General features: G+C 39.8%; 1 protein-coding gene across 1 annotated transcript; it reads right to left on the bottom strand.

Moving 5' to 3' along the window:
• Positions 1-3265: 3265 nt before the first annotated feature.
• Positions 3266-20860, bottom strand: tm9sf4 (transmembrane 9 superfamily member 4). Its single transcript, XM_005804856.2, has 18 exons — positions 20800-20860; positions 16176-16286; positions 14942-15041; positions 13852-14008; positions 13490-13634; positions 12595-12718; positions 12316-12437; positions 11469-11580; positions 10286-10356; positions 9997-10129; positions 9617-9698; positions 9442-9517; positions 8865-8948; positions 7622-7797; positions 7475-7538; positions 7233-7352; positions 7045-7134; positions 3266-5646 (listed from the first exon to the last, which is right to left on the bottom strand). The coding sequence occupies exons 1-18, from the start codon at positions 20815-20817 to the stop codon at positions 5497-5499; spliced, it is 1935 nt and encodes a 644-aa protein (XP_005804913.1). The 5' UTR covers positions 20818-20860; the 3' UTR covers positions 3266-5496.
• Between the last annotated feature and the right edge of the window lie 974 nt (positions 20861-21834).

Raw genomic sequence — 21834 nt, 5'->3', positions numbered from 1 at the left:
CAGGTCTCACTCCAACAGAGCAGCTTTGGGACATGGTGGAACTGAGCTCCACGTCATGGCTGTGCAGCAGTCAAATCTGCAGTTACTCCAGTTGGTGGGTCGCGGGTTCAATCCCCGCTCTGCCTGCCTCTGTCATTGTGTCCAAAACACTTCACCCGTTTTGCCTGCTGGTTTTGGTCAGGTGGCCCGGTGGCACAATATGGCTGCCTTGCTTCTGTCAGGCTGCCCCAGGGCAGCTGTGGCTACAATCCAGTAGCTTGCCATCATGTGAGTGAATGGGATTGATTGTAAAGTGTCTTGAGTGTCCTTGAAAAATGCCATACAATTCAGGTAGTGCTGAAGGAGAAAAAGGGTCCAACTGGTTCTAGCAAGGTGTACCAGACAAAGTGGAACAGGTGCACACATTCTTCAGTTATGACTAAATGTTCATCTATCTATTATCTTTTTAACCCAGAGTCAGGTTACGGGGGCAGCAGCCTAAGCAGGGCCTCTCAGACTTCACTCTCTCCAACCCCTTGTTCCAGCTGCTCTGGGAGAATCCCCAGGCGTTCAGGCCAACCAAGAATCAGAGTCCCTCCAGTGTGTCCTGTATCCCAGACGAACCCACCTGAATCCGGTGACGTGCCCGGAACACCTCTCCATTGAGACATCAAAGAGGTCATCCTAACCAGACGTTTGAGTCCACCTCAACTGGTTCCTCTCGATGTGGAAGCATCAGGTCTACTGAGCCAGATCTCCAGGAGGATTGAGCTTCTAAGACTCCTCTAAGCCCACTGATGTGGCTTTGACCAGTTGTTCCACAGTCCACCACAGCCAGATTCATTTCCATTTGCAGACCGTTGTCGGGTCCTCCCCGTTTTTAAAACCACCGCAGGGGTGGTGCAAGCTGGGCCAAGCCAGATGTTGCATGCAAATGATTTGATTGGCAGTAGGCTGACCAGACTGTGGATTTAAGTCGCTGGATGTCTCAAACTCCTCTGATAACATTTCAACCACCAATCTGAGAAGCAAGTGCGAACTGCAAATCAATTGTTCCATGTTCAAACCTTGAGATCCAATCAATTGTTTTTATCAATTGTGGCAGAAGAGTGCATACATCGTCCACTGGAAGGAGCAACCCGCATCAGACAAATATACTGAGAGATTTTGGAGAATCTGGCCGCCCAATGGCTCACAATCAAAATGACATAATCGGAGCATCGCCCACAACTCCTGCGTGCTCACAGCCGCCCGCCTACCCATGTTCCTGTCCAGATTCCTACCTGCATAGTGAGGATCACTGCCAGCGGAGACACGGCCAACTTGGGAAGAACCGAAAGAGACATTAACCGCCTATAGAGAGAGACTTGACAATGGAGAAAGGACTTTAGAGGTCCTTCTCCAGTGTCCAGAACCTCGTTTTGGTCGCTTGTATCTACGTTGCCGTAAAAACATCAACAGATATAATTTATATCGTTTATATTTTTCATGCACATTTAATTTTAAGTGAAAAATTAAATGTTTTAGTTTGAATTCATCAGGACGTGGACGAATTGTAGGTATAGCAAATGCTGCCTGTTGGCTCAGGTTGTTACCGTTGCAGAACTGGAGGATGACGGGCCGGTTACGGACGGGAGCTCCTCTCCGGGCGTCCGTCGTATCGGTGAGATACGGTCAGCAGAAAGCGAAATGAAGACAAACAGCCTGTCATTGAAGATCTGCATTTTTTGATTCTATTTCAAACGTCGAAGAGAAACATAACCTGGACTTTTTCCTGTGGCTGTTTGTGACAGGTCAGAATAAAACAGGGACAACGGCTTCACGCAAAGTAGCCAAAAATATGCCAGAAATTATGTGAAAATCGAACGAACGATAAAACCATCCGTAGACTTTACCATCCAGAGTCTGGATTACGTCTCAAAGAGCTGGACGAAAATGTCTGAGTGCCTGGCTTGAGTTGTCAAGACTGGCCTAATTATAGCAAACCTATACTTACATCAGCTGAGCAGACTCCCATACATACACTTACAGGATGGGACCTGTGCCATAACCCAGGAATAACAGCTGCTTCGGTTTTGTAGCATGTTCTTCAGCAGAATCTGAAGGGAAACGACACAAGACAAGTCGGACTGCTGGACACTGAACACACGAATGAACACTTTCCCATGGAAAGGAGCAGTGTGGCGATTTATCACTGTAAACCAAGATGAATTGCTAGAGAACCACCCGATCCGGACGCACAGCCAGATTATGTTTTGCGACATTTAAATGAGGGGTTTTACAGTGTCAATAAAACCATTTCCACTCCTGAACTTGTCCACATTTTGGTGGATTCCAACCACAAATTGTAATGTTTTCAAGTGACAGGCCAATATAAAGTGTAGCGTAATTGTGAAGGGGAAGAAAAAATTATATAATGGCTTTGTTAAAGAAAAAAAAAAACAATTCCTTCAAAAATATGGCGCACATTTCTATTCAGCCCCCTTTCTTCTGATGGCCCTTATTGAAATCCAGGGCAACATATCGCCAAAGATTAATTTAAAGGGGAACCCAGTAACTCCGAAGGCCTCAGAGGTTGGTTGGAGAACCTTAGTGAACAAATGGCAGCATGAACACCAACCAGCACAGCAGACACTACAGGAAGAGTCTTTGAGAAGTCGTTGCTCAACTATGAAAATCTCTTCACAAGATAACTTATTTCTAAATAAGACGCTCCTCCTCGGAGCCGCAGTCTCTAACTTTCAGAGCTTCTGCCTCATAGCAGCCCTTCATGTGAGTGAATGGGATTGATTGTATTAGATTAGTAAACACCTGGTGGGACCGTGCATCTGGCTGTTCTCACTGCATTTCGCAACTCGCTGCCGACTCTGAACAAAGTATTATTTAGTGACTCGTATGGAGCTCCAGGGTTGTTGTTTTACTAATGGCATTTTAGAGAACTGTTCACAACATTCAATGAATGTATGATCTACCAAGTTACCACTACAGTAGAACTTAAGATTAGGGTGACTGAATTAACTGGAGGTCTGCATCTTGAATAAAATTTGATGCTTTTTAAATTAGTCATTCTTTGCATGTGTCAGTACAGCGTAATTACCGAGTTTGTTTGGAGCCTGGTGGGCCCCAGCAGCCATGACTGACCTACCAGGTGTGTGTTCGCTCCACTCTCCCAGTCAGGGCCCGCTTCACCTCGTCGTCTTCCATTTACAGCGTTCCTACCAGGTAGAGAATGTCTATTAGAATCTGACCTGCAAAGTCAATAAAAAAAAATTAAAAAAGAGCCGGCTTTCATATTCAACTTGTCATCACTTTATTGTCATTGTACATTTTGTATATAGACAATCTGTAAAAGAAACAAACAGAAAGTTTAAAAAAAACGACAAAAAAACAAAACAAAAAAAAACATTGCTCTAAAAAGTCATCAAGAGCATCATGCTTTTGGCTAAAACAATGACAGGAATCATTACAGAGTGCCACAAACAGCCAAACGTAACAAATACAAAGCTCTTATTTACACTGGAAACCCGGATCTGTGCATATGTTCACACACACAGGACCCAGGCCTCTCGAGTCTGTTTAAAAAAAATAAAAAAAATTAAAATCTCTCCTGGCGTGTGCACCTCAGCAGCAGGAGAGGAGTGGCTCCACCTTAAAATCAGGCAGAAGTAAAGAGGATTCGGAAAGTTTAATAAGGTTCCATAAGCAAATGGACATAAATCTGTAAGAATCCACCCAGCCAGACTGATCTCAGCTCGTCTCGCCTCTCCTCTGGAAACTCCTTTGTAGCAGTTGGGGATTATAATGAGGACCAGGAAATGACTCATTTCCACTTTCTTGGTTTAAATGAGTGAAGATTTAAGTACCAGTACACTGTAAAGGGAGAGGAAGAAGAAGAAAAAAAAAAACCTCTCCCAGAAATATGTTATTTAATTCAAATCCCAAAATAAATGAAATAAATGTTACTTCCATTTTACTTGATTAGGGGCTTGGAAACAGTTTCCTCTTCTGCAACTTTCAGTCCGTTAGCTGGATTCTGTGCCGATAAGCCCAGAAAAAAAGGATTTTGTGGGATTTCAGGAAATCTGAAAACGTATCCAGTAATTCATAAAAGCTGCTGCAGCCGTTATGTGAGCGGCGATTCACCACAGGTGCCAAGAAATTCATAGCTTTAGTGCTAATTATAGATTCATCTGTATTATTCACACCAACAACATATCAGATGTGAAGGAAGGGAATAGATTTTCAACTCTAAAGGAATCACTCAACTTTCTCCTGTAGCCACTGAGCAAAACTGTACACATCTCAATGTTTTTGCTACAATGGATCATCTTTGGGGAGCCCTTAACGTCACCATTTTCTGAAATGTAACCTAAAGTTAGTTTTTAAGCTAAAGTATCAGGGGAGAAAGTAAGTTGATGTGTAAGATGTGCAAACCTGTAACACCAGCTGACTGTGTGTGTTAAGAACACTGGACAGCTGAAACTCTGTTGAAAGCCATTTTCTTGCACTTTGCTGCAGCTTTATGGAGAAGTCGTGAACAAAAGTCAAACTTTAGATGTAAACTTTAGGGATTACTGTGATTTTCTTTTTTCCTTTGAAACAAATACGGTCCTTTGATATTAGCTTTAAACACTCTTTCCATTACTGCATAGTTCTGCAGGCTCTGGGACTGCTAAGGCTACACTGTTGAAGATACATCAGTACGTTCTGCTTTCGAACGCAAACGGCCTCCTCCTTCGTGCCGTTCGTCCCGTGGCCGCTCCACCTGTGTCGCCGTAGACACCGCCGTTCGCTCCAAATATTTACGTCCAATCAGAAGCGGTTCTGAAACGTTTAGAATAAACGAAGCGGTACGCCGAGACGGATTGCGAGCAACTTGGTTCCAACGGGGACACGGCAAACCCATTTTAAAAAAAAAAGAAAAAAAGTCATGGAACATTTAATCCTTTTCTTGTATTACAATTTAAAAGAGCCCAGCATAATTCCCCATCAAGTCAAACACCAAAACCCTGATCCAAACAGTCTCTGAACCGAAACGCGATTAGTGTGAAGAAAACACAAGAAAATGGCGTCCAAGGAGACAATTAAAAGAGAAGAAAAGAAAAAAAAACCCAACAACAAAAAATATGATGATGGCCAAATGAAATGAAAACTTCAAGTTGGAAACATTGGGGGAAAAAATTTGCAGAAATTTATCTGACAAGCTTTGGCCCGCTGTGTGTGTGTGTGTCTCTGGGGTGTGTGTGTGTGTGTGTGTGTGTGCAGGGTGAGGCGACAGGAGACACCAACACTCCCAGTAGAGGACGCTGCTGTCCGGGTCTCGCCTGTTATTCCACCATGTGGCCAGCAGATGGGGTTGTTGCATCATATCAAGAAACCCCTGTTACTTCTGCACACAAGTCAGTGCTTGTTGGACAAAAAGAATAATAATAATAATAATAATTAAAAAACAAACGTATTAAAAAAAATTCTGAAAAATAAACAAAGAACTAGGAGAACATCAGCGGCTCCGAGGAATCAGTCGATCTTGACCGCGGCGTAGATTTTCCTGATGAACATGTAGGCTGCGTAGAAACCGATTGTGCCCGTTAGCAGCCAGAAGGACAGCACCATGAGGGTGGTGTAACCAAAGTACAACAGGGAGGGGATGAACTCCACAATGTCCAGCTAGAGACAAATCACACACACAGAAGGTGATTTAATTTTTAAATCAGAAACACTTGAAACAGACAAGAGGTCATGTTAGAGTGACCGATTGGAGAACCACCTTTTTAGCTGCTAGCAACACATTACCGTTTCCCAACCAGCAGGGAAGGTGTTTTGGCTGAGAAAACAGCGACAGACTTACCAGTTGTCTGTATGTTATAAATATGAATATTTTCAGTTTGATTAAGTTGGACATTTCTAAAATGGAGGTCAGTTTGATAGCTTCCCAATTTCTTCCCTGACACAAACCCGCTGCCATTTAATGTCGTCCTGCAACAGGGTTCCTGCAGGTTTCACCAACTCAAACTTCACACATTTTAAGACCATTATGATTGAAATTCAAGACATTCATTATAGCAAAAATATACAAAAGGAAACTGCACATTTTACATGGTAGAGTGAGTTTTTTTGTTTTAAGCCCAGGACGCACATAGCATCGTATGCGTTGGCAACAAAAGTGAGCCGGTGGTGAACATGAATGTTGTCCTGTCAACTGGTGGTTATTTACACTTACCAATGATGGACACAAAATGCTAGCTGCTACGGGTATATTAGCAGCTAGCTAGCGATAGCCTCAACCACCTTGACTCAAAGAATGTAATGAAGATGTCTTTATGCGACTGAAACTTTTGCCTGACAGAAAAGACTCACGAGAAAAATAAACCACAGAATAAATAAATAGTCCTGTCACCTGTGAGTAACATATTTAAGGCAGATTTCTTTATTTAACGGAATTTAAAACATTTTAAGGCCTCAATTTTAGATACATCAATTTAAGACTTAAAACTTTTCAAGGATGCGCAGAAAGAAAGAGTTTACTGATAACTTCAAAAACTTTCTCTTTAAAGAAAAGATTAGTATTAATTCTAATAAGAGCTACACTGTAAATCAAGTCATTGTGACATCAGTTTGTACAATATTCTAGATGCAAAAAATATTGTGTTGGATGTTATGCTTCAAGCATGAGGGACTAAAGCTCTGCATATCCAGTCAGACAGCCTGACTGCCCTTACAAATATTTTAGTTCCTGAAAAACTCACATTTTTTAATGGTACAGACAGAAAAGACATATTTTTGCACTTTTCAGCAATAGCGTCAAATACTTCCCTAACCTCTAGTCAGAAAATTTATGTTGGTTGCATTCCCTACCATCAGTATCCACTACAATTGTTTTGAACAAACTGGGATAATGTGAGCAACATTTCATTTCCCTCGGAATTCAGAAAAGTATTTTTGAATTGAATTAATTTTTATATCCATGTAAAGCTTTTTTAGAGACTTTTAATCAGACAGCAGTTTCTTGTGATGAAGAATGATTAAGTACAGCTCTGATCAGAGTTGAGTTCTCCTGGTTTTTACCTTATTGGCAAAGTAGAAGACGGCGTAAATCAGGACGTAGAAAGCAGAGCCTCCTGACACCAGGAACGTTCTCCACCACCACCGGTAGTCCTGACGGTGAGGAACACAGACACGGCACATCATCGTTCTCCGTGTGGGACGAAACGCCACGTAACCACAGCGACACTCCTGCATCTTGGCGGCCTTACCTCTGCACACAGCTGGAAATAGACCATCACAATGCTGATCTGAGAGCAGGACACCACCAGGATGATGAAAACCAGGAACAGAAAGCCAAAGAGGTAGTAAAACTGATTCTCCCAGATGGCCTGTAGGTGGCGACACAAACACATTGATGAGGATGTTACAGAGCCTGGGATGTAACCTTCCTTTTCATTTCCTAATATAGGGAAGAATTTCCTTGGCACTGCAAAGATGAGCTTAGACTTACACTGAAGATGAAGAAGAGTTCTATGAACATGGCGCCAAACGGTAAGATCCCAGCCATGAGGATTCTGGGAGGCAGATAAAGAAAAGAAAACTTTTAGTTCATGCACTATAGATAAGTAGAACGGACGAGGTTTTGGAGCACACTCACCCCACAAACTTGTTCATGTACCAGCGCTGCTCCGGAACCTGGCGGGGAATCTGGTTGGTGCGCACCGGGTTATCATAAGGCTGCTTACGGAAGCCAAAGTAGTAACCCAGGTAGACCAAAGGCATGGAGATGCCAAACCACATGCACAGCAGGGCCAGCATGGTGGTGAAGGGAACCTGGAATCCAGAGCAGGACAGGAGACCAAGGCAAATGTCAAGAAACATCATATCAGAGAAATCAACCATGAAAAGCTAAGAAAAACTAATGTTTAGCCTTCATCCTGTCTTGTTTTGCCTTTGTTTTATAACACAATCAAGTAACGTTACCTTCAGTTGTTATAAAAATGCTTCATATGTTGAATATGACTTAAAGAAATTAGGCCTCTGTCTCTTTAAAAATCCCTGCTGTTTCTGAAACCCTGTCTTTAGGAAATCATCACAACATGGCTCCTCTCCATTAACCCTTTAACAATGTTTTTACCAGTGTTGCACCTAGAAGTAGTTCATATAATGAGCTCAGCAGATGTGCAGTTCCACCAGTTGTTTACTAATTGCTGCTGGCTAGTCTGAAGGAGCAGAGTGGGAGAGTCATGGGAGATGGCTGCTCTGTGAGGTGGGAAGCTTAAAAATCGCAGTTCTGAGGAGGAACTACGTCCACGAAGGTGGTGCTCGGTTCAGGCGTTTTTCACAGCTGAATGGTTACCATGGAGATTAAAAGATTTCTCAAACATGCGTGAAAGAATCAAAGCAACACTCCAGGTATGTTTTTGATGAAGGAATAACATTATAATATGATGTGCAGCTCCAAAAAGTTGATTTTATATAACACTGCTCCTTTAATGGCAGACTGGCGGCTGACAACACTTGCTTACATAAACAATGAACACTGACAGGGACTGCTAACTATTAGCCACCAACAATGTGAAGTTGGCTTCTGCTACAGACCCTCCTACCTGCATTAAATTAAAAGGCTATTTTACTGATTCTAAAAAATAATCTTGAGTTGATTTTATCATCTCCAGATGATCTAAAACATTCAAACTGATCAATTTAAATCACAGTATTGGGTTGTGACATCACCAGAAAGTATTTTTTCTCCCTATGACCACCTTAGATAACAACAAGTATGAACTGAAATATCTTACACCGACTATAATGTTTGATCCAGAAAAGCTTCGGAGGTTTAGTAGCATTTACTCCCAATAGAAAACCTTTCTGGTTGGGTTTAAAAGGACTGAACTCACTGCTCCAGAGGAGTGCTCCCCCCAAATGAAACAGTTCAGAACGAAGCAGATTCCAAACACCGCTCCGGGATACAAAGTGGCCGTCTAGAAGAGAAACAGATGAAAAACAGACTTCAGCCCCAGTTGCTCCCCTAAACTCGGTCCAGCAAAACATAAAGTTGGTTTCATGCTTGGAGGTCACTGAACAATTTTAATGTTGCAGTCATATCTAAATACTAACAATACAAACGTTGCATTAAACACAGTCGAAACCTTACAAATTGCTTAGTAGTCAGACTCAACTTTGAAACAAAGCTCCAGAGTTGTGCTCTACATGTTGTTTTGAGACACGTTACAGTCAGTGAGTAGAGCATCACTGCTGTTCTCTGGATCTGTGTTAGAATGTTTTAGGCTGTAGACTGTGTTGCTCTGTGCCTGCCTTTGACCAGAGAAGAAAACTTGTTCTGCACATTTATTGTCCCATACGATCAGTTTCTAGTGAACTACGCTTCAACCAGAAAGATTGGATGAAATGAATACAATTCTGTCATAAGAATATATATACTGTAAAAAAAAGAAACACCAAAGATTGACTTACACAAAATGCTCCTTTCCTCCACCGATGGCCCTTCAGTGTGCGGTACAGTCTGCCAGCAAAGTAACCCCCAAACACACTGAAGGAAAAACATCCACAGGTTAAAGGTATCCTCATTGAAATAGCATCACTTTATTCTGTTTCTGTGAGGATTTAAAGCAGCTATCGAGGCCTTTACCCCATAAACATGAAGAGGAAACATGAAGTAGTCATCAAGGCTCCTCTGCTCGATGGAGACAACATGCCCAGCATGGCAACAACTGCAACACGAAAACAGACGAGAGTTATTAGCTGAGGAAAGATTCAACTGTGGATCTGAGCTAAAACGGCACGATAAGCATAGTGAGAACAGGCTACATGAAAATAACGACCTGTAAAACAGCTCCAGTAGTTTGTGTTTTATTATTTCTTTATTCATTCATACAAACATAATTTTTTATTAGACTTCATGAATGAGCATGTTGGTCACGTACAAATGTTTTAAAAAATCATATAAGGAATAAGAATTTCGAAAACGGCAAAGTTTTGTAGAGCAAAGAGGACGGAAGCCAAACTCACAGATGACAATGAGGATCATGCAGAAAAGCTGGATCCCTGAGCCCAGCAGGGAGCTGAGGATCATGGGATACTGCGGCGGTCTGAAGACGTCGCCATGGACGTTCTTCCATCCCGACTCCTCCATCGTGTCTTCCTGGTTAGCAATGAGAAACGCTGCTTAGAAAAAACCAGAACTGAACCTCTGAATAAAAACCAAGATTTTAACAGGCAAGAAAATCTCAAAGATGAAAACGATTTCTTGGAGCAAACAGGCAGATCAAACTCTTTGATCCGTTTTGTATTTTCTTACAATGTCGTCATCTCTGTTGTAATTGGCAATGTCCTTCCGCAAAGTTCTGATGATGATCATACTCAAAATCCCTGGAAGACAAAGGCAGAGAAGGAGAAAGGGTTCATGCAACGCCAGAAAGACAAACTCTTGCTGTGGCATTTAGAATGACACACCAGTAGCCTCGTTTCCATTAACCAAACAACTGAGCAATTTGACATTTTGAAAATAAATTTGCTTAATCGAAACACACCAAGTTGAAAAAAAAGAAAACTCTCATTTTCAACAAAAAAGTGCAGTGCTAGGATGATGTGGTTTTTCTTTTTCTTTTGAAACCTCATCCTGTGTCCTGTAGGGACACAGAGTCAAATCTGACTCTGAAGATGAGATATGATGTCATTATTCTCATCTTACAAAAGGGCAGTGAGCTGCAGCCTCAGGGACCCGTCTACCCTTGTCCTATGTTGTCTGTTTTCTTTGCTGTATGATGACAATAAAAGCTGATTCTGATTTGCGGCCATATCAAAATTGGTTTATTTCACAAAACTGTAATGGCAACATTTTTTTTGCATCAACAACCAGAGGTTACCACTGGTGCAAACCATGAAGATGATGACAGGAAGTAGTAGAAGGACGATGGTGTGGTGTGTTTTTAAATCAAAATCAAATCAAATCAAATTTTATTTGTATAGCACATTTCAGCAGCAAGGCATTTCAAAGTGCTTTACATCATATCAAACACAGAAACACAAAGCAACATAAAATCAACAATCAAAACACGACATTAAGTCAGGTTCCATCAATAAATTTGTAATTGATTACATTTCAAATACAATCCTAAACAGGTGGGTTTTTAGTCGAGATTTAAAGGAAGACAGTGTTTCAGCTGTTTTACAGTTTTCTGGAAGTTTGCTCCAAATTTGTGGTGCATAGATGCTAAATGCTGCTTCTCCTCATTTGGTTCTGGTTCTGGGGATGCAGAGCAGAACCAGAACCAGAAGACCTGAGAGGTCTGCAAGGTTGATACAACAACAGCAGATCTTTAATGTATTGTGGTGCTAAGACATTCAGAGATTTGTAAACTAACAACAGTATTTTAAAGTCTATTCTTTGAGCTATAGGGAGCCAGTGGAGGGACTTTAAAACTGGTGTTATGTGCTCTATCTTCCTGGTTTTAGTGAGAACGCGAGCATTACAGCCGTACCAGAGAGGAAGAAGACGACCACCACAGAGTTGACGATGGAGAACCAGTGAATCTGGACGTCGCTCATGGTCAGGTATGTGTCCCAGCGAGAGGCCCACTTCACCTCACTCTCCTGTGCAAATGAGACAAGAAGGTCAGTGATTCAAACTGAGGAAAAAATTAGATTAAGTTTATATAATTTTTTACATAAACCTAATCTATCTAAAAAAAAAAAAAAGAATGATTTTTTTAGATATCTATCTAAAAAAATCTATCTATTTTTAGATAGATACCTGGTTGGATACCAGGTATCAAACATGCCAAACAGTGAACTCAAGCTTTGAAATCAGGAAAACACACTGAAATCTTATGGCACCAGGACGGTAAATACTTCTAAACGCATTTTAAAGAGTCACAATAAGGACCTAAAGATGGCCTAAGTGTCTGAGAAGAGATCTCCGATTACCGTTAAAAGATAAACAGGTTTATCTTTTAAGCGAGATGATCCTGTTTCATCACCACATCCATCAGAATCAGCAGGGGGAAAAAAAACTATCTGTTGATTAAAAAAAATAGCTAATAGATTTAGGTGAGCTGAGTTTTGCCAATTGAAACAAGCATGGATGGTCATTTTAATTTTACGCCAACTATAATATTTAAGTACAGCAGTTTTATCTTAAACAGATTATTTAAATCCTTATGGTGACTGTTTTTTGACCAATAGATTTTCTAAATTCAATTTAGAAACATCAGAAGTGTTGTTTTGTTTATTCTTTGCGTCAGCCCAGCTGATCTATTTATATTGAGGGTTTTAGATGGTTTACATCCAGGTCTGACCTTTGATTAAAAAGGGTTTCATTTCGCTGACCTTCCAGGTGACAGAATATGTGAAAAGAATCTCGTTGTCTTTGGTTGGGTCAATCTCTTGGGCGGCAGAACCACTGGCTTCAGGCAGCGTGCAGGTTTTATCTGTTTCAATGGCCTTCAGAGCTACATATTAAAAAAAGAAACAGAAATTCAAAGCAACAGGTGACTTTCTAACCGACACATTCGCTTCATTTGACCAAAATACAGTAGTTAGCGTTAACCTCAGGTTTGACACAATCACCAAAGCCAAAGTTTTTGGAAAGCTCGTGTTGATACCAACCTTCCACTTTGACACTTTGAGGTACAACCTCAAAACGCACCACTCTGTAGTTGTGAGTCTCTCCCTCTTCTACTTTCTCCCTGTGGAAGTACAGGATGAAGGACAGGTGGTTGTGCAGATAAAACTGGAACAAAAAAAAACAACAACACAGAATTTAATTAGTGTTTTTCCAAACATCTGTTTCATATTGCTCAGAACTGGAAATCCAATTGATTGAACTGATGAAGGCTTGCTTGGAGTGATGGGAAAACTCTCCATTATTCTAACATATGTGCTCCATGCTAGTTTACGACATCTACTTCCTGTTTGTTAGAGCCATGCTAGCAACATCTGCACAGCCTGGTTGATTAGCTCCAAACCAGTAGACGGAAACATGTTTAATTTGTGTTTTGTTGTCTGTTTTGAGACATTTTTAAATTTCACTCAAAATTTGCATTACATATCTACTAGGGGTGCACTGATTGCAGTTTTCTGGCCGATCACCAATTACCGATCTTTTAAAAAGCTTAACCTGCTGATTCCAATATTGGCCGATACCAATTTTTTTGTCTGAAATTTTGCTCAATATATAAAGAAAGTTGTTGAGTTGGCAACAGTGAGGTCACTATTGTTAATTATAAACATGCAGTGATAACTTGGTGGGCTTTATCAGCTCATCAAATCTTTATAGAATCTTTAACTCGCTGTTTTTAAACTCTTTAAATTGTTTATCTGACATTCAAAAGTTCATGTAAAGCCTTTTTCCGGAAACAGAAATAAAAAGATTTTTAACAATATTCTACTATATTAACATTCACTTTTATGGTTAACGATAAACATGCGCATTCCTCAGGTTGGGTCATTTAGTGAGTGATGAGGCAAAAGCTGATTCTGAAGAGGCAAGTGTGAAATCTACCTTGTTGTTGTCGACGAAGCCAAGTCTGTAGCCATGTTCAAACTGAACATCTTTATCTGCAACCTTCTTCTGCTCTTCATCCCCTCCCGTTTCTCTGTTGGGGTAAAACTCCAACCTGGTGGCAACTGGAAGGTTGTCTGCAATCCTGAAATAACACACATCAACATAGCTCTTCATTTGGTTTTCAATTCCCAAGGTTAGATTATAAATGCAAGAAAGTAAAAACTAAAATAAACACAAGTTTAATGTGAGAAATTGAAAACTGGTTCCTGTTGGATTATATTAAGAGCAATTATTTGGAATGAGCTTGTTGGTTTTCTGCTTGATAAATGGGCATTAGCGGGTAAATGGGATGAACTCACAGGTGAACGTAGTACTCCTCCTGGATTCGTTCAGCCACCAGTTTGCTCTCCTCCACGTTGAGCTTCTTCTTGACGCACATCAGCTCGCATTTCTTATCCTCGTTCATCTTCACATTGTAGAGCGTATTCACAATGCGATCTCCACGCAAAACCTCCCCTGTGCAAATAACACCGGGATAAAAGATATTAGAAACAAAAGCACAAGAATTACTAAAGTTAGATATTTAAAAAAGCTGAAAATGTCAAAAAATAAGTGAACAAAACAAAAAAAAAAGAATTAATTTTACGAATACAATTTCTCTTTTAACTTGTTCTTAGCATGTTTAAAATTAGTTCATCTTAGTGAGTGTGAACTGTACAAAGATGAGCTAATCTGTTTACTGCCAAATGTTATTTTTGCTGTATTCGCTGGCAGATAAGCCACTTTCAATATGGCGGACGCTATAGCTTATCGCAACAACGGGTTCAAAAGCACTGTCGTCCAATCAGCCATTTCTCAGGTCTCCCACTGGGACGTACCCTTTCCGTTTTGTTAATGTTGACGTGTTTTTGAATTTGTTGAAGTGGTTTGCACCTCAGGGCCACCGTACATCAAAACAAAGACTGCAGCGTTTTCTGCAGCATTTAGGATACTGACAGGCTGCATCAAAACGGACAAAAATAAAACACAAATAGCACAATAACGTTTAGCTGTGTTAAACATACTCAAATTAACACCAGTTTCTAATATAGTATCTGTTTTAACACAAATTAAAAGAAAAAAAACTGTTAAAATGAGATTTAGCACAAAATTCCCTTGAGCATTCTGAGACATTATGGAAAATAGGTAAATAAAACAAAATGACTGCTAGCAATGTACTGGCGTGCAAAACCCATTTTGAGAGAGTGTAAATATGTTTTGTAAATAATGTCAATCAAGTTTAAACTCTCTTCAGCACACGGGCCCCACATACTGTCTGACAAGATATGCTTAACCATACACATAAATTCATCCAAGTCATAGAATTTTTTTTATTTTTAACATGAACATATTACACTGAAAAACAAGCAAATTTATAAAAATCAATGCCACAATCTGCAGCCCACCTACCCAAGTTTTCCGCCTTATATAAGACAGAGCCGGGCTTACAGAAAGGCAGGGAATAGTATTCATATGGAAGCTGCGTACGGGAGCTGGTCAGCTTGACCGCCTGAAAAGACAATCGCATTCAGTCAACACTGGCTCATGCAAACACACACAGACACACACCGGCAACATGGTCTACAGCAAACAGGAAACATTTAAAAGCATCAAGTACCTCTACATCCTAAATAAAGATAGCTGAAGTCATGAGTGCTGAATTTATAAAAGGATGTTGCTGTTCTTAGTGCAGAAGTTTCTAATTTTTAACAACTTATGATGTATTGGGAGGAAAATCCTCCCAATACCAGCTATTTAAATACATTTAAATAGCTGGCAGCTTGTTTCATCTGAACTTCTGATAGTTTTCAGCACTAAGATGTTATCTCATATCTTCTGACAATTCTGGTTTACAAGATATTTAAATATTTTCTGCTTTGAAATGGGCAAATTGAAAAAAAACCCACCCAATTACAATTTTTAATAAAAACAAAGAGAGACACATAAGGTTCATAAAAACTGTTAACTGGGGAGTTTCATGTAAGGTGACAAATCTTTTCTAGGATTGAAACAAATTTTGATGAATGATAAATATTATTGCAATAATGTTGTTTTGAGACCATTTTCAAATAATACAATGGTAATGGCATAATAGTGCAGAAATACATTCTGAAAAATCAATAAACTTTAAATGCTAATGAACATTTAACACTGGAACTGGAAGACATTTTAAATATCCAAAATAAATAAGCAAACCAAAAACGACAAGAAATCAAATGAATTATGAAGTCTCTGTAAACAATATTGTCCTTCAAAAAAAGGAAAAAACACTGAAGACTTTTGTCATCCAGGTTTTGGTAGAAAGAGAGAAAAGAGGAAAAACGATATATGCAGTAATTGATTTATTCCTTATTGCCACAGGCCTAGTCTTTTCTAAGAATGTCAAAATAAAAAAGACAACAATGTTCAGGTGAAAAATTGGACAACCGGATCACTGTTGATTAATAAAATAATAAGACACTAATTATACAACCCTACAAAAATAAAGCACGGGACAGAATATCAATTTTAGTTTCTTGTGTAGTTTTCTAAAAGCTCACCAATCGGATTAAAACCTGGAGAACATTACACAACTTCAAACCACATCGTTCTTGTGAAATATCAAATGAAAATCACAAATAATTTACTAGAGTTTCAGCCTTACCTTAATTTCTACTTGAGCGCCCTCATGGAAGTCCTGAGGAGCGACCCCGGGGACATAGAAGGACCGGCCCACAGGAAAGAGCGCCACAAGCAGCAGGGCGCACCACGTCTCCTGCAACACACAGCAGCAACAAACCCTGCATAATGCTCACAGTTAACAGTCATGATGTTCATGAAGGGAACGTTTCTTCAGCATGGTACCGACCAGACCCTGGATAGACTGTATCTGTGAAAAGGAGTGCTGCATACAGTTTCCCTTGTTGGCAGATTATTTTTCGCACTTCATTTCGATTTTAAATAGAATGAAATAATGCAGCAGAGACAGGAAACAATAGTTTAGAAGATTTCTACAGCGCAGGAGGTAAAAGTTTGAGCTGACTTGAGCATCACTTCTCAGCCTTTCCTGGTGACTCATGTTCACTCGCAGGTCACTGTTAATTAATACAAAGTAAATGTAACCCTGTCCGTGTGAGACGACACCTCGCTGTTCCTTAGACTCTGCGCTGCGTTTTCTTTAATGGTGGTTGTCGGAAGGAAACTTGAGGCAGGAATCGGACACACACGGTGGTTGAGATCGTGGTTCAGACCGTTTATTCGGACCACCCGACAGCGCAGCGGCTTCGCCTTCAGAATTCACAGCAAAACCTCTGTGTCAACACAAGTCTCATTAGCGCAGCTATTCTTTTTGTGTACAGATACAGCACATATCAAAAAAAAAGACAAAACAATACAAAACCAACTACCCAGACACAAAAAGCAACATTTGGCCACATTGAGGAGCTGGCGGTCAGTATTGCTTGCCTTCAGAATTCACAGCAAACACTGACCGTTGCACTGCCAGCACGGCGTCCTTCAATGGACACACCACACCAACCTCCACAACCCAAAGAACAAATCCAACGACCCGCCGACACACCCAAGCCACTGCCCTACATAAACAATGACTAAACAACATGGTTATTTCATTTGAAAGGTATCACACATGTTTATGAAATGGCTGTTTACTGGACGACCTCAAAATAAGCTGCTGCCCCGAATGTGGGGGGGGAAATTCAGAGGGTAAAATTTACAAAAGAATGAAAATACAGCAAGCAGCTTCGGAGTCTATTATCCATGAGAAGAAGATCGAGTTACAAAAGGAAACTACAAACTGGAGAATCTGTTTGTTCAAATACTGTTTATTGAAGCCACCACTAACACCGACCCATTCCTTACAGGCACCAAGGCATGAAACAAACGCTCAGCTCAGGCTGCACTTCTCTTATTTCACAGTATGGGCTGGGGGGGTAGAACATCGCTGCTTCTTTCCATCAGAAAAAGGAGAATGACAGCACACAAGAACAAACAAGAAGACAAGAAGATGGCAAAACCAGGCAATTCTGATTGGCTTAAGGTTCTCGTGTTTCTTGTTTCCTTTACTGACTGGTTCAATAAAGATTTAAATAAAGGCCCTCTGAATGTGGCAATACAGCCATATTTTGTAATAAATGACTAAACAATTGAGTGGCTGGCAAGAATCAACTATAACAGCCGCCTGATTTTTAGCTTTACAAATGTAAATGGTGCCGAGTAGAAAGAAGTTAAAAGACCTGTCCTCTGCTTCAGACTGAATAAAGATGCTCATGTCACCTCGGGGATCCAGAACCATGCAAAACAGGAAAAACATGTTCTCTCTGAGTTCCTCTCTACCTAAACGGTGTCAAAGCCAAAAATGCAGACGCAGAGAGATTAAACTTTTACAGTAAAACTACCTTACTGACAGGGAATGATTTTCATTCACATCTCCACATGTTGATGGACTACTCACTAGCTGCATTCCCATTAACCATGGAATTGCACAAATTGAAATTACGAAAATAAATTTTCTTAATGGAAACGGGCCAATTTGGAGAAAAACTCATGTTTTTCAATAAAAAGTTTTTGCGCTGGGATGAGGTGATTTTTCAGCTGTATCAAAATGGATACAATTCACAAAACTGCAATGGAAACACTTTTTTAACATCATATGAGGCACAAGCACAACAGCCGGATGTTACAACTGGTGAAAACAACAAAAAAGACGACAGGAAGTAGTAGGAGGGTGATGGATTGTTTTTGTTTTTTTCGGAGAATGTGCAGCTGGCTCCACCAGAGCTCTGTGAGCATCACCCAGTTCATAAAAAGCTGTGTGTCATTCCAAAGTGTTGAATCCATAGCTCTCCTGTAAAATCACAGACTACAATTTTCTCAAAGCACTGCAAACGTAGCCGCCCCCCCCCAAGTAGGCGGAGCTTGTCACTCCAACCCCTGAATAAGACACTGACATCTCTTCTGATTGGCTGATAGATGACGAGCGCTAGCAGCAAGGCTGAAATATGAATATATGTTATGTAACTGTTTACATCTGTTGTCGCCATGATGTATAATGACTTATCGTGTGAACAAGCTTGTTGGAAAGCACCATAGGGAAGCACCACAATGACATATTTGTCAATAGCATAAAATAGACAAAAATTTATGCACGTTTGTACAAGAAACGCAGCTACTATCTGGGTTCTATGTTAGCAATAAACTCAAAGTATCCCAGCCACTAAAGAAAAACACCCTGTAATAAAAAAATTATAATTAGGATCAAAACTTTTTTACATTAATTTGATTAATTAACTTCTTAGATTTTAACATCTTAGATATTAATCACAGTTTTTTTTTTCAACATATAAAGATTCCGGCTGTCAAGAAGTTTCGCTGCATATTTATGTTACAGGAAAAATCAGGAGAAGTGCACAATTGGTGATCCAAAAAAATTCTGGGTACTCTAAGTGTCATTCAGTTGTGAATGCTCTTTGCAAATATGACATAAAAGCTCTTTTAGCCAACATCAAGAGTCACCATGAAGAGCATAACGGGCCACAAGTTAGTGACCCTCATCTTATGCTTTGTAGTTGTACCAAAGGAGGAAACACTGAGGACATTTCCTCACTTTGTTTGGACATTATTTGCAATTATTGCTTTCACTGACATTGCATTCCCTTTTTATATTGCCTTCCATAAAATGTACACCCAGCCCAGGACTATCATCTTAGTCCATTTGATATTCTTTCAGCCACTGTCAGATTGAGGCAGATGATCATTCATGCTGATCCTGGTTCTGCTGGAGGTTACCTCCTGTTAGTATACAGTGGTTGTTCTGCGCTGACGCCCTGTGCTAGCTCAGAATGCAGGATTGCATTGAAGCAAAGATTAGATAGGACGCAATCTGCTGCATTCCCTGTGATTCCTACATTGTATTATAACTGGACAAGACAAGATCCAATCTAACTGTGTAGGCTCTGTGTCTGAGTTGCCCTGTGACAGACTGGTAAGCAGGTCGAGATGGGTTCCAGTCAACAAACCCCAATGCAATCTGAAACCAGCGCGTATGGAAAACAGAGGAATGGACACATTGACAATCTGCATGGCTGAATTTGAATCAAACTTGAAGCGAAAATGACCAGTTATGAGTCTAATATGGTCTGGCCTGAAACTTTACTTAGTTGTGATTTAGCTCTAAATAAAGATAATGGAAGGGGATATTATTGAACTACAATTTTCAGAGTTAATTTCAAACTATTTACCAGTATTGATCCAAAATACTGCAACCTAATGCAATTCAGACAAAAAAAACATATGCTGGACTAAATGTTGGTTCAAGTAAATCTAATCAACATTTTCAGATAAGAAAAAAAAAAAACATTGGTAGAAAAAGTCCGAATTCCACAACAAGGAATCCTTCAAAGTTGCTGATATCCAAAACCCCCAAACCTGTATAATGACAAGTGTGATGTATTAAGGATTTGTTACCTAAACTTAAAGTCTACAACGTAATCATGATCATTCAACACAAACAGGATAAGAAGGGCAACACATTGCAATCCCGACACGCATTGTACTCACTATGCCAACATCTAGAATATAAATGTTGGTTTATTTCTGATGTAGTTTATATGTAGGTGAGTCATATAAACTCACCTACATATAAACTATGTAGGTGAGTTTATATGTAGGTATGACGTTAAACTATAACGTCACAAAGTTTAATTAACAACTGAATTGTCAATAACAGTGAATTATGACAGGGTGGGTAGCGGACCAGCACAATATGTTATATGAGCTACATAGTGCCAACATGACAAAATGGTTAAATGGAAACAGTTTTATTCCAGTTTTTTCTGGGTATTTTGTTGAACTTCATTCCCTTCTGCCATGCTAACACCTTTCAGTCATAATAACTGACGCTTCCAGACGTACGTGCTGAAGCTAGCTGGAAAAGTTCTGCTTTATCTCCTATCTGCTGGGATGACAGCCCGATAACTGACGAGCCCAAGGTCTCTTGGACGTGTGTTTAAACAATTTCATAATTCAAGAGAATCACTGTAGCAGCCAGAGCTCTGTACAGCCAAGCTAGCTTTAGCTAACAGGCTAACTAAGTTAGCAACATTGCAAACATTCAAACAATAAACTCCTGTGAATAGTATCTTTACATTAAGATTCCTTATATCGCTTCAGTTAATTTCCTCTGCCGCAACTACATCGCAATGTCTTACTTATTTAAGGAGTAGAGAGCAGCAAATATATAGATAGAGGAAAGAGTTCATTTTACCACTTACCATAGCCTCGGCCGCCATTTTGAATACGTGTCATTAGTGACGTTCCGGAAGTTGACCACTGCTCATTCTTTCGCAAAGACTAAAAAACTAACACCACAAATATATAGATAGATATGTTTTATTCAGATTTTTTAGGTATAAATGGAGCTGTGGGGTCTCACAGCGTCCTGTGGGTCGAAATCAGTGTTTTGGGGTCATATGACAAATTGTCTGCAGCCCCTAAGACTCAAAAAGAACGTTCTTGCTTTCATCAGTTCTCATCATATTGCCTCATTTCCCTTTAGGGTGTGTGCTCCTTAGCCCATGTCACCTTTCTAAGCAATGTGACTTAGAAAGGTAAGTTTTTCTAGGTGTCTTCTGATCGCTACATTGCTCAGGGGTCACATGTTTAACACCTGATTTCATTCAGAGTGAATAAGTTCACTGATTAAACTTTACTTTGCTGTTATTTTGAGCACATACCTTTCAATTATTGTTTCACTTACACTGAATCTGCTACATGAATGTCGTCATAGAAAACTGTTGGGGGTTTTTAATGACTCGAATCTACAGTCAAGCCCAAATTCATTCATACCACAAGCAGATTTAAGTTCAATTTGAGTTTAAATTGACTGGATGTAATAATAATGTGCAGCCATTAATAGGTTTAAATTCAAATGCATAATTTTTATTATTCAAAATTGTTATATATATATATATATATATATATATATATATATATATATATATATATATATATATATATATATATATATGACAGGGTGGGTAGCGGACCAGCACAATATGTTGTATGAGCTACATAGTGCCAACATGACGAAATGGTTAAATGGAAACAGTTTTATTCCAGTTTATATATATATATATTTCTATTGTCTTTTGAAAGATCTGTATATCATTATCCATCAGAAACAAATAATCAGATTTTTCTTTTTCTTTTTCAGCAGAGCGCAGGTAACCTCGTCTCCAAATACTCACCAGCAAATAGTGAAAACTTGCTCCATTGCACATGCATACATGTAGTAGCAAACTTGTTCA

The sequence above is a fragment of the Xiphophorus maculatus genome, chromosome 1 (assembly GCF_002775205.1).
Source record: "Xiphophorus maculatus strain JP 163 A chromosome 1, X_maculatus-5.0-male, whole genome shotgun sequence".
Classification (NCBI taxonomy): domain Eukaryota; kingdom Metazoa; phylum Chordata; class Actinopteri; order Cyprinodontiformes; family Poeciliidae; genus Xiphophorus; species Xiphophorus maculatus.
Note: the sequence above shows the minus strand (reverse complement) of the source record. Positions and strands in the feature narration are given on the sequence as shown.

What these genes read in the sequence shown, in the direction of transcription:
- tm9sf4 (XM_005804856.2), bottom strand. An exon ending in CATATTCTGTCACCTGGAAG is followed by an intron (nt 11,581 to 12,315) that starts GTCAGCGAAATG and finishes TCATTTGCACAG; the next exon opens with GAGAGTGAGGTGAAGTGGGC. An exon ending in TTCCTCTTCATGTTTATGGG is followed by an intron (nt 9,518 to 9,616) that starts GTAAAGGCCTCG and finishes TTTTTCCTTCAG; the next exon opens with TGTGTTTGGGGGTTACTTTG.